The following is a 13,375-nucleotide window of genomic DNA, read 5'->3' on the forward strand; positions in this document are numbered from 1 at the left end:
CTGGAAGACAGTGACCAATGGTGTCCCACAGGGATCTGGCTTTGCCCCAATTGTTTGTCATTTATATAAATGGCATAGATGACTATGGGTGGGGGGGGGGGGGGGGAGAGAGAGAGAGAGAGAGAGAGAGAGAGAGAGAGAGAGAGAGAGAGAGAGAGAGAGAGAGAGAGAGAGAGAGAGAGAGAGGCACGGGGGGTAGGTTCAGTAAGTTTGCGAGTGACACAAAGATTGGCCTGGTGCTTATCAGTGACGTTTAGCGTCTTTTGGATAAGCTTGGGTTGTTTTCTCTGGAGCAAAGAAGACTGAGGGGTGACCTGATTGAGGTGTACAAGATTATGAGGAGCATGGACAGGGTGGATAGGAAGCAGTTGTTCCCCTTAGTTGAAGGGTCAGTTACGAGGAGACACAAGTTCAATGTGAGGGCTGGAAGGTTTAGGGGGGGAATTGAGGAAAAACGGTTTTACACAGAGTGATGACTGTCTGGAATGCACTGCCTGGGAGAGTGGTAGAGGGGGGATGCCTCATATACTTTAAAAAGAACCTGGATGAGTACTTGGCAGACCACAACATTCAAGGCTATGGGCCAAGTGCTGGCAAGTGGGATTAGGTGGGCAGGTCAGGGTCTTTCATGCGTTGGTACAGACTTGATGGGCCAAAGAGCCGCTTGTGCACGGTAGTATTCTGTGATTATTTTCACAGAAAAATCTGGACCATTAACTCACTCATTTTTTCTGTGTCGGTCAAGGTTACTGATGCTATAAAATGTTAAGCAGAAAGGTTTTCTGTGATCAACCATTTATTTTAGAGCAGTTCTTCTTTCAAATCGCTGCGGATACTACTCAACTTACTCAGTTCTTGAGCAGCCTTCAGGGCGTCTTGTGAATTGTCAGCAACAAAGAATCTCTGAACTGTGACCCCATGATCCGCCATGATTTTTTTGCTCTGATACTCTTGAAGGTTCAACCATCTCACAGGAATTATCTGAACCATCTGTGTTTTTGTGGAGAGAAAAAGAAAAAATATAAGTATAATCATCCGTGCAGCTAGTGCATGTAATTACAAACTCGTGTTATTTCAATGTTATTGAATACTGTAAATAGAAAATGATGGCTATCATAATAACTGGTCATTCTCTGTGGTTCACTGAGCATTTTCACACCTCAGGCTGTAGGTATCTATCGTATTTTCTGGTCGTCCCAATAGTTCAGCACTGTTGCCATTCCTTCTCCACTGCCTGATTTAATTACTCTGATTTTAGTGCCATGGGAGTTTCTATCCCTAAAAGCTTGTTCCAAGATGCTCAGACAAGATGCTAATGTAACAACTTGGAGAAAAGGGAAAAGATTGACCTGCCTCAACAGCTGTCAATAAAGATTGCCATTTCATGCTCCTGCATTTGGCTGCTTGCCAATAATACCATGATATTGTAATTGCTATTATTCTACCCTTGAATTAGAAGGCAGCCTTTTTATTTACGTATGTATAAACTACATTTACTGTATCAACGCAAATAAAGGGACAAGTTATTGATGAATATTCACATTGCATTCATGGGGTGATCATTTGTAAATGGTGCAACAACTATAGGCAAAGGTTTTATACACAAAGGGGGGTACAGCATTATAATAATTAGGCACAATAGTCACTCAGAATTATCAGTGAATCTTGCAAGAACACAGTTATAATATAAATTGTATTGAATGCATCATTACATCACTGAAAGATTATATTGTCAGTAAAATTGCATTGTAAGGACAAATAAACAGAATTGCCAAACCCTAGTAATAAAAAGTAACAAGGATACGCCAATTGACCAAAGCAGCGCAAGCATCTAATTTTATAGCATGATCCTATGCTTTCCCTACGCAAATCCATCTGACATTATTGTCTGCTGCATCAATATTCAATCCAATTGTTATAGAATTCATCAATTAAAATAGTCTTAAATTAAACTAGGTGCCATTCTATTTATAACACTGTCTGGAAAATTACTTGTTAAATTAAGTATAGCTCATAATAATGGTCTCAGTTTTTAAATCCTGTTTTAATAATAATAATCATTAATAGTGTCACAAGTAGGATTACATTAATACTACAATTACGTTACTGTGAAAATCCCCTAGTTGCCACAGCACACCGCCTGTTCGGGTACACTGAGGGAGAATGTCCATTTCACCTAACAAGCATGTCTTTCGGGACTTGTGGGAGTAAACCGGAGCACCCAGAGGAAACCCACGCAGACATGGGGAAAATGTGCAGACTCCCCATAGACAGTGAGCCAAACCGGGAATCGAACCCGCGTCCCTGACGCTGTGAAGCAACAGTCCTAACCATTGTTACCTTGGACAATTTTCTTTCTTATTTTAAAAGTGTGTATTTGTGAAATTTTCATGGTTCTACCTGGCCTATAGCTTAAACTATGTATTTCAACAATCTACTTTTCGTCATAATCACAACTCAACATTTTGAAATGCCCGCCGGGGGTGGGGGGGCAGTTAAGAGTCAACCACATCGCTGTGTGGGTCTGGAGTCACATGTAGGCCAGACCGGGAAAGGATGCAGATTTCCTTCCCCGAGGGACATTAGTGATCCAGCTGTGTTTTTATGATAATTGGCAATGGGTTCATGGTCAGCATTGGACTTTTGTATTCCAGATATTTATTGGATTCAATTTAAACCATCTGCCATGGTGAGGTTTGAACCCAGGACCACAGAGCAATACCCTAGGTCTCTGACTTACCAGTCCAGTGGCAATACCACCTTGCCACCACCCCCCAAATAATGTCATTATTTGCCCAGCTGCAAATCTTCAATGAAATTAATGAATTGAGATTATGATTTTTGGTTTGAGCCATTCCTGGAGATTTGATCATGTGATATGTGACCATATGGCATTCAATCAATTGATGCTGCTTATGTGATGCTCAATCACTTCAGGTCATATGGCATTTAACAACTATGTATTTATCCGAATTGGTGTCTTACGAACACCCAACGCAGTCAAAATATTTAATCTTTTCTTTAGTAGTGAGATAAATAACTTAATTATGAATCAAAGAAAGAATAGAAACATTCAAGGATAAGTCAGGTTAAAAAGATAGTGGGCTTGATTCAACTCATTAAGAACAAAGTCCCACAGCAAGCGTGTTTAGCCACGCGCTTTCTGGCACTCGCAGTGCTGAAAAAAACACTGCCGTTGTATAAGGGGCCTCAGTGGGGAACGGCGGCCGAGGCTGCACATAATCCGTTTTCTAAACTGGAGAACTCCACTCACCGGAAATCCCCAGTGGAGTGAGGATTTGGGATGCCATGGCGTCCAAATCTCCAAGGTCCCCAAAGCGACCCCCGACACCCCCTCACCCCAGCTCGAAGGTCCCCGCACCCTCCCCCATAACACCTGTGCAGGGCACCCCCGGCCCGATTGCGCAAAAATGCCAGTTTGGCACCTTGGCAGTGCTACCTGGGCACTCTGGGAGTGCGCGGCTGGCACCCAGGTTGTCTCGCTGTCTTGCTCTAATATGGAGATTTGCCAAAAAGTGATCGTGCCCGCCATGGGCGGGATTTACATCACAACGTATTGTGAGATCGCGTTGGATCTCGCGAGGCATTGCGAGCCGGATAGATCCTGGGAGCAAGATCTCCCGGCTTTTATCAGCCGCACTGTGCCATGACGAGCAGTTTTTCAGAGCCAAGAAAGAGTTGGCCACGTTGAAATTCATGGATAAGTTACCAGCCACAGCGGCCCAAATACGTGAGTGGTCACAAACAAATCCTTCATTGTACAAGTCTGCTATATTGTTATGCTATACGGTAGTCAACATCGCAGCTGCCCAATCAGTTAAAGGCTTTTTTCATGAAAATATTGAATTCAGCGAGGAAGATAGTATTCTTTCATGTGACATGGGGTCATGGTCCCACATAAGGGTCAGAATTTTATATTGTGAGATCTGCATAGCAGCACCAGGCATATCCAAATGAAAATGCTCACCTGAAGCTACGTCTGGTGGCCAGGCCTGGATGCAGAGATAGAGCGGCTGTGTGGCATTTTCCAGAAGCAGAAGCTCCTGACCGCCGCGCCCCTTCACCCATGGGAAAGGCCAGACTGGCCTTTGGAGCGACTTGATGGCGGCTTTGCCGGTCCTTTCCAGAGCTCCATGCTTTTCGTTGTTGTGGATGCCCATCCAAGGTGGTTGGGGGTCATAAAGTCATAGAGCCCATCAAGTCTGCACTGGTCAAAAACAACCATCTAACTATTCTAATCCCATTTCTCAGCACTTGGCCTAAAGCCTTGTATGCCCCAGGATCGCAAGTGCACATCTAAATACTTTTAAATAGTCTATAAATAATCTAAATACAATCTAAATAGGGGCTGGTTTAGCACAGTGGGCTAAACAGCTGGCTTGTAATGCAGAACAATGCCAGCAGCACGTATTCAATAGCCGTACCGAACTCCCTGAACAGGTGCCGGAATGTGGCGACAAGGGGCTTTTCACAGTAACTTCATTTGGAGCCTACTTGTGACAATAAGCGATTATTATTATTATTATTATTATTATTAAATGCTTCTTAAATTATATGAGGATCTGCCTGCACCACCCTTTCAGGCAGTGAATTCTACACTCTGGGTACAAAGACCTTTCCTCACTCTAAACCTCCTGCTCCTTAATTATGTCCCCTGGCTATTGATCCATCCATCATGGGGAAAAGTTTTTTCCGGTCTGCCCGATCAATGCCCGTCTCAATCACGTCCCCCCTCAGTCTCCTCTGCACCAAGGAAAACAACCCCAGTCTATCCAATCTCTCTTCATAATTAAAACTCTCCAGCCCAGGCAACATCCTGGTAAATCTCCTCTGCACCCTTTCCAGTGCTATCACATTCCTCCTATAATGTGGATTCCAGAACTCCCACACAATACTCTAGCTGTGACCTAACAAACGTTTTATACAGTTCCAGCATAACCTCCTGCGTTCAAACACTATGCCTCGGCTAATAAAGGCAAGTATACCATATGATGCCTTAACTACTGCATCCAACTGCTCTGCTACCTTAAGGAATGGGTGTACATGCACACAGAGGTCCCTCTGATCCTCGGTGCTTCTTCGGATCCGGACAGTTATCATGTATTCCCTCACCTTGTTAGTACCACCCAATTAACGGATTGAATCCTGTCCACAGGATGTTTTACAATATTTCGAAGGCGACGATAGAAAAACCGTGACTCTTGCTCAGTACACAGAGTACCTTAGAGGTGTTGGTCACCGACAACAGCATGCCTTTTACTAGTTCAGGGGTTTCATGAAGGCAAACGGAGTGCAGCAGGGCCTCGTACCAGTGCCACCCAGTATTGAATGGGCTGGCCAAAAGGGCAGTACAAACTTTTAAGAGGCTTCAAGAAGCAGATCTTGGGATCTCTTGACATATGACTGGCCAGATTTTTATTTTGTTACTATACCACCCCACATAACACGACCGGTGAGCTTTTAATGGGCCCAAGACTCCAGACCTGCCTCAGCCTCACATTCCCAGATATTGCCGGGACAAATACCATAGTCAGGAGCTGCAGGGGTGTTGCCCAACAGACAGATTTATCCCAGACAGTTCGGACCAGGTGACGCAGTTAACATTAGAAACTTCCGGGACGGCACCAAATGGGCCCCTGGAACAGCAGTTCATCAGACCGGGCCAGTTTCATACCAGGTTCGAGCTCAGGACAAAGTGTTGAAGAAACATGCACGGTAGCACAGTGGTTAGCATTGTTGCATCACAGCTACAGGTTTCCAGGTTCGAATCTCGTTGGGTCACTGTCTGTGTGGTGTCTGCACGTTCTCCCAGTGTTTGCATGGGTTTCCTCGAGGTGCTCCGGTTTCCCCCCACAAGTCCCAAAAGACAGACTGTTAGTTAATTTAGACAGTCTGAAATCTCCCTCTGTGTACACGAACAGGTGCCGGAATGTGGCGACTAGGGGCTTTTCATAGTAACTTCATTGTATTGTTAATGCATGCCTACTTGTGACAATAAAGGTTACAAAGGTTACTATTGTTACATGTAGACCACCTCAAACACAGGAGGCCGACTCAACGTGAAGCTTCTCTGGAGGTACCAGTTTCAAGCCAAATAGCCACGGCACCAATAAATCCAATGGCATTGCTCCCTAGAGGGGATGGGCCAATGCAGAGACGCGGGAGGTCGAGGACTCGGACTCTGATATTGAGATCCAGGCATCAGATGTTTGTGAGGGTGAACGAGCCAGAGAACAGCCACTCGTGGCCGCCTCCAACCCCCATGGCTATCGGCAAGGAGGCAGTGCTCGGCATCCAGATATATGCTTCCTAATCCAGCCTTGCAAGCACAAGAGGCACAGCCACGGGGAAAAAAGAGAAGCTGCCCTCCTACTCGACCTTCCTCCAATGGTCCTTCAGACTTTCGGAGGGAGGAATGTTATAACCCGCACCCGACCTACGGGGCTGGACAAATTAGCCTCCCCATGAGCCTCACAGGATACCAGCTTCCCGCTGAGGGGCAAGGGGCCGTCAGTGGAGTAAATGGACTCTGGAATAAAAGCCGGCTCATATGAGAGCCAAGCAAAGATAGTCCTGGCTGGGACCTGAAATGTGCTGTGTATATAGTTTACTTCGCAATAAAAGAGCTTTCTTGACGCCTCTCGTTTGGACTCAACTAAATGTAATGATGGCAAAACTGACAGCATTCAATATGACTCAATTGAAATCAACAGTAACTTCAGGCGTCCGCACAACCACAACGTAGTGCAGAAAACCTGAAGTTGTCGTCTCCAGAGGGAGTACTGTTGAGGTTTCCCTAGACTTCAATCCCTGAATAGTAAATTGATAAAAACTTCAACTTGTATGTTTCGTGTCACTGTAAAACCCCTCGATAATGTTACACCCTGTTATCCAAGGTGCAAGCGGGGTTTTAACAGTGTGCTAAGCTGCTAATCATAGTTTAACATACTTCCTGGCCCTGAAAATTTAACTTTATATTTGTGGAATGTCAGGTTTCTCCCTTGCAATAACACATTGTTAAAATAATCTTTCATGCTTCTTTATATTGCAATTATTTATGTTATTAATTGAAAATTTAAATTGAAAAAAATGAAGGTTAATCAGTGCTTTTAACTGTCTGGGTTGAAGTGTGTGAATACTTCATTGTGACAGGCTGCTATCCAGCTTGCTGTCATCACTGCTGCTGGATGCCGAGAGACCCCCTAGACATGGCATCGATTTAAATGGTTATTGTGTACGGGGGTATCACACTCCAAGGATTGCTAGCTTTCTTCAAAGCCAGTGACAAGCACTGTAGTTTCATAAAATTCAGCCTGTTTAACAATAGCTCACATCACAGGCCAACATAACTCCCCCAACCCCATTCCGTGCTTCAAGGTACATTCACTCTCCCCATCTTAGTTTATGTTTCTCCCTCAGTGTGTTTCTTTCTCCCACAATCAGTTGCTTTCTCAGAGTTGCCAGTTGATATTCATTGGCCCAAATGACTCCATCCTCACAACCACTGAAGAAACAATAGTGCCAAATTGCTGAGAGACAGCAGGGCTCAGACAACACCGTTTGGTTGCAAATCATGCAGACAGAGAACTGCACCTGTGCAATGGCGCATGCAAGAACCATTAAGCAACGCTTTTGAGGCCCTTTGCTAGTTTCTGTTGACTTACTTCCAAAGCAGAAAGAGTAGGCAACTCCACTTTGAACCTCATCCCTTTCCCCTACTGCAAAGAGTTAGCTGAAAAGAGTCTTAGGGACTGAAGCTGAACCAAAAAGAAAATATAAACTAAATGTTTAAAAAATTAATTATATAAAAGGGGACATCACATGAATTATGAAAGACCAAGTTACTCTGCGTCTTTAAAACAGTTTTAAAAAAAACTCCTTACATACAATAAAATGTAAACATTTGTCCAATCCTCTCATACACCTATACATTTTAAAGGAATGGAAATCATCTCCACAAATTCATAAAATATGAAAAAAACATATAAATCTCATTGTAACAGAAAAGCCAATAGAGTAAAAGCATCAAGATTGAAATCTTTCTCATTTAAAGTCTTATAACAAGAACAGACTAATTTTTAAAATTTAGGAGACACAATTATGAAAAGCTGTTAAAATTTTACCAAGAATGTCCATGATATAGAGTGAATGGAAATAAACTATTCTGCAAAGGCTGCATGTTACCTGTTTTACTAACCTGTCAACAGCCTATACCACTAATACCTCCAGCGATAGTCTGATATGTTCCCCAAACATCAAGTTAAGAGCAGAGTTGAACTTGATTCTAATGAGTTTTGCCTGCAGGTCTGGTTGAGCTATGCGGCACAACTCAATCATGGTAAACTCTTGTACATTTAAGCTTCCAAAAGCACTGCTCCGTGATAAATGAATGCATGTGCGTCTCTGCTCTTAATAGGAATTCTAATAAAAGATTATTGACCTGAAATATTAACTCGGTTTCTAAGCCCACAGTTGGCTGCCAGACTTGCTGAGCGTTTCCAACATTTTCTACTTTAGAATTCAGATTTGCAACACCGACACCATTTCATTTTTGTAACTTATCCTGGGCATCTGTAGTTCCTACTTGACACACATGTGCATAATGCCTGTAACATTGTAACTATCATAATGTCGCTAAAAGGAGGCAAGTGAAGAGACAAAGCAGAAGAAGAGATGTTACAAGAAATCACAAAGAGTGAAAATCCTTCTGAGAGGAGAGGGCATCTCAGAGAAGTTACAAGTCAAAGATATCACAGGACAAGAGTTATTGAGAGTGTGGCTAAGTCTGTACCATTACATTTTACCAAGAATTGATAACAGATTATAAAACTTCCAAGTGCTCAAACCATATAATTTGCAGCAGATGAAAAGACACAGAATATCTACGGATGAGGAATTATATATAGACAGTACAGAATTAATAGTTAGCTAAGACCACTTCAAAATTCATTAGATATCATACATCCAATTTCAAAATTCAATCATTAAGGCAGTGATTCATGGAAGCAACTATGTCGTCCGAGCTTTACTGCTCAAATGTACTTTCTGCAAAGGTGAATTAACCAGAGGGAAGAGAGATAATATGGAAGAAAGACAAAGGGCCAGGTAAATTAAACTTTGTCATTGTTATGGGCCAGGATTTAGAATCTCCAAAGTATATTATGAAGTCCACCTGACCTACAACCTTTATGTTGAATTTGGCTAGGATGGGCACAAGAGCGTTCACTTCAGGTGTAATTCATCAGTCTTCCCAGACACTTAAATCAAAACAAGCTTTATTTTAAGAACTTAGTTACGATATATATATATATATAAACACACAGCAATAATTTGTATCAATCACAAACATAAATACACCAATTACCTACAGTAATCTATGTATAACACTTAATGAATTCCACCTTAACTGTTCCAAGACGAAAACAAAATCCACAAAACCAAAAACCCCTTTTCAAGGGCATGGCCCAGTGCTCTGCATTCTCACTGGAATGAGACTGGTCTTGGTCCCGGTGATCTGATCTGTTTTCAACCAGCTGGTTCAGCCACCACCAAGGTGATTTTTACTGGAAAAGATATTTAAAAATGAAAAGAGAAAGAGGGAGGCCAAAACAGTTATTTCTCCTTGTCTGTCGTCCACAGCAGTCAAAGACTGCAAGTGAAACCAAAAACCTCACAGCCACAGCCCAGCTCCACCCAAAAAATGACATCACTGAAGCCATGTGATAAGACAAAAACCTTTCTTTTTTTTTTTTTTTTTTTTTTTTTTTTTTTTTTTTAATTTTTTTATTTGAATTTTTTGCAGAAAATATAACAAAAAGTATAGCAAAAAGCAGTAATATGCAACTAAACAAAAACCTTTCTTAAAGGGACACTCACATGACAGTCATTCCATGTGCAATAAAAAAGGGGAGTCAATTTGTCCTAGAGTACAAACAAACAGGCTTCATATATTCTTAAATCGCTGTTGTGTATTAAAGTAGTAAATCTCTGTTGATGAAACATCATGTGATCTGTGGTTACCTCTTTTCCATCTGAGGATTGTACAAAGCAACATGTCCAGAATAAAACTTGCATTGCGTTTTTATGAAAACCCAAGTGTGTAGCACCTCCATACTTTTTCTCTTTGCAGGGATTAAAAAAAGAGAAGAAAAAACGCAGAACGACTGACGACGAGGAATAAGACAAGAAAACTGTCGACGAGAAAAATGAAAATTGGCCGACGGGGGCGAGCGAGAAGATTTTCGGGACCGGACACAATCATTAATCGAGGGAAAAGCCGCCGATACAGAAAGGTTTGAACAAAAACGAAGTACAACGGTGAGTAAATCAGAACAATGGTTTTGTTAAAAACTTGCTTACCGTTAGAAGTGGGTAGACTTTAAGCTGCAGGGACCGCACACACAGCAAAGTGAAATGGGCTCCCAGAATGGGGATTTAAAAGTCTGCCCGATTCTACTACTCAAATAAAACAAATGATAGTCCAGGCAAAAAATATATTACATTGAAGATTGCTTCAGACATATAAAAAAAACGGAAGGGAGGAAGGCTGAAGAAAGTATAGGCCCTGAAAGACAATACGCTGATCTTCTGCCTCTGATCTTCGGGTAAGCGTTCTCCAAGACAGCCTGCAGGATGCATGACAATGTAGAATCGTCGAGCAGAAACTTATAGCCAAGTTCCGCATACATGAGTACAGCCTCAACCGGGACCTTGGATTCATGTCGCATTACATTCACCACCCAACATCTGGCCTGGGCTTGCAAAATCCTACTACCTGTCCTGGCTTGAGACAATTCACACCTCTTTAACCTGTGATTACCCTTCTCTCTGGATCTGTGAAGACTTAATTACCTGCAAAGAATCACATTCAAAGTATTGTCTTGCATTTTTGACTTTGTCTATATATATATATATTTCTGGAACCTACCTCTTCATTCACCTGTGGAAGGAGCAGTGCTCCAAAAGCTAGTGATTTGAAAAAACCTGTTGGACTTTAACCTGGTGTTGTAAGACTTCTCACTGTGCTCACCCCAGTCCAACGCCGGCATCTCCACATCATAGAGAAAACAAGTGCAAGGACTCTGGACATGGTAAACTTCACCAATGCCGAAGATGTGCAAGATAAAGAAAGCATCTAAGCCCATGGTCGAATCTACAAGATGACAAAAATTCAAGACTCTTAGAAGAGTACGACGAGCAACTTCAAGAACTGTAACTTGGCGTCTTGTCAGTATGGGGCGATCCACAACATTTCTGGGTATTTCGAAAACTTAATGGTAACAAAGTCAAAACGGAAGTTGATATGGGAGAGGCTGCACCATTGATACCGGAGATAACCTATCACCAGAAGTTAAAGCATCTGCCATTGTAACCATCAAATATTATCCTAAGAATGTACACAGAAGTGCCATACCACTAAAAGAATGCATTGCAATAAAAGTGGTAGTAGATGGACAGACAGCAGAGTTGCCTTTCCACGTTGTCTGTGGGAAATTCCCCGTTTTATTCGCGAGAGCATGTTTGGGAAAAATTAAACTCAATTGGGGAGCAGTGAATCGACTGGTTAATGGGGAAAAGGACCTACAGCAACTTCTGGAAAAGTATAAAAAAGGTGTTTGAAAACTCACTGGGCTCAATGACAGCAGTTGAAGTCCAGCTTAAAAGTAAGCCAAAGAGTACGCCAAAATGTCTCAAAGCCAGAACCGTACCATATACCATTAAACTAAAAGTCGAAGAACTAGAAGGACTAGTCCAAACAGCACTCATTGAACGAGTGGCTACAAGTGATTGGGCTACCCCAATAATTCCTGGACTAAAACCAGGTGGCTCAGGACCAACGTGGAGATTTTAAGACAACAATAAACCCGGTACTGTGTGCAGATCACTATCCACTGGTGTGGATAGAAGACATATTTGTTGGACTTTCTGGATATCAATAGATCAATCATAGGCGTATTCACAAATGAATCAGGCTGTAATTTGGTTACTCACTATCATGATGCACAGAGACCTATTCCGATACAGGAAACTTCCATTTTGGATAACATCTACACTTGTTCTACTTCAGAAGTGTATGGATCAAATTCTGAATGGGTTAAATGGTGTACAATGTTACCTGGATGATATCTTCATTACCAGATCAAGTAAACAAGAGCACTTGAAGAATTTGGAAGCTGCACTGGAATGTCTACAAAATACTTCATTTTTTCATTTTCAAAGCAGATTCTTTGAGTAAAAAATGTAGTGTGACTTTTTCCAAGACATCCAGGAGCTACTTTGTCACATTGCTGATAAAGGTGATCTTAAAAAATCTCAGAAACACCACGTCCTCAAAACGTGATGCAACCAAGGTTGTTTCTGGGATTAAACGATTATGGAAATTTGGCAATGCTATTGAATCCATTGCACTTTACGTGCCAAACGTATGGCACTAGATAAAAGAATACGAAAGTGTGCAAGAAGAGGTAAAAGAAGCCTTAAAAAAGTCAGAGCTATTGGCTCAATACAATCCCAACCTGAAGGTACAACTTATTTGCGATGCATCATGCTATGCAGTTAGCGCAGTTGTCTTGCACATAATACACTCAGGAGAGGAACATCCGATAGCATTCGATTCACAACCACTTACTAGCAGAGAAACAAATTAAGCTCAGCTGGATAGAAGTGGCTTTAAGTATTGTATTCAGAGTAAGAAGGTTTCATCACTATTTTTATGGATGTCATTTTACACTCTTGACTGATCACCAACCCTTGATGACAATCTTCGGGCCATATAACGGCATTCCTTCTTTAGCAGCTAGTAGGTTACAGAGACGGTCTTTGATACAATTGGCGCACACCTATAATATTTAACCTCGTAAATAAGAGCAACATGCAAATGCTGATGCTTTGTCAAGGTTGCCATTATAAATCAAGCAAGAACCTGAAGGCAATATCATCAACATCCTATATTTCTCAACCGATCCAGTGATGGGGAAGGAGCAATGACAAACGTACATTGTGAAAATTCAGATCTCAAGTCCTGCATCACAAGAACACTTGAGTTGACAGTCCAAAGTGGAGTTTTATTATGGGGAATCCGGGTGTAGTGGGGATGAAAGAACTGGCACGCAGTTATTTTTGATGGCCAAGACTAGGTGCCCAAATCAAAGAGAAAGTGGGCAATGTCAGCCCTGTGCAAAACTAAGAAATACTCCACTCCGCTGCAACACTTACATCCATGGGAATTAAGAAACAGCATCGCAGACAGTACACATAGTTTACACTAGTCCAATTACGGGACACATCCTCCCAGTAATTGTAGGTGCACATTCTACATGGCCGGAAGTAGCGACTATAAAATCCATGATAGCAG

The 13,375-nt window shown here is 42.1% G+C and overlaps 1 protein-coding gene across 2 annotated transcripts in view; it reads right to left on the reverse strand.

The window, feature by feature from the left end:
- The window catches only part of suclg2 (succinate-CoA ligase GDP-forming subunit beta), a 473,504-nt gene that overhangs the window by 305,699 nt on the left and 154,430 nt on the right, over positions 1-13,375 (reverse strand). For both annotated transcript variants that reach the window (XM_038810602.1, XM_038810601.1), the window contains one exon: positions 849-990. In XM_038810602.1, coding sequence (XP_038666530.1) covers positions 849-990 — 142 coding nt within the window. The remainder of the gene's footprint in view (positions 1-848; positions 991-13,375) is intronic.

The sequence above is a fragment of the Scyliorhinus canicula genome, chromosome 11 (genome assembly GCF_902713615.1).
Source record: "Scyliorhinus canicula chromosome 11, sScyCan1.1, whole genome shotgun sequence".
NCBI classification, from domain to species: domain Eukaryota; kingdom Metazoa; phylum Chordata; class Chondrichthyes; order Carcharhiniformes; family Scyliorhinidae; genus Scyliorhinus; species Scyliorhinus canicula.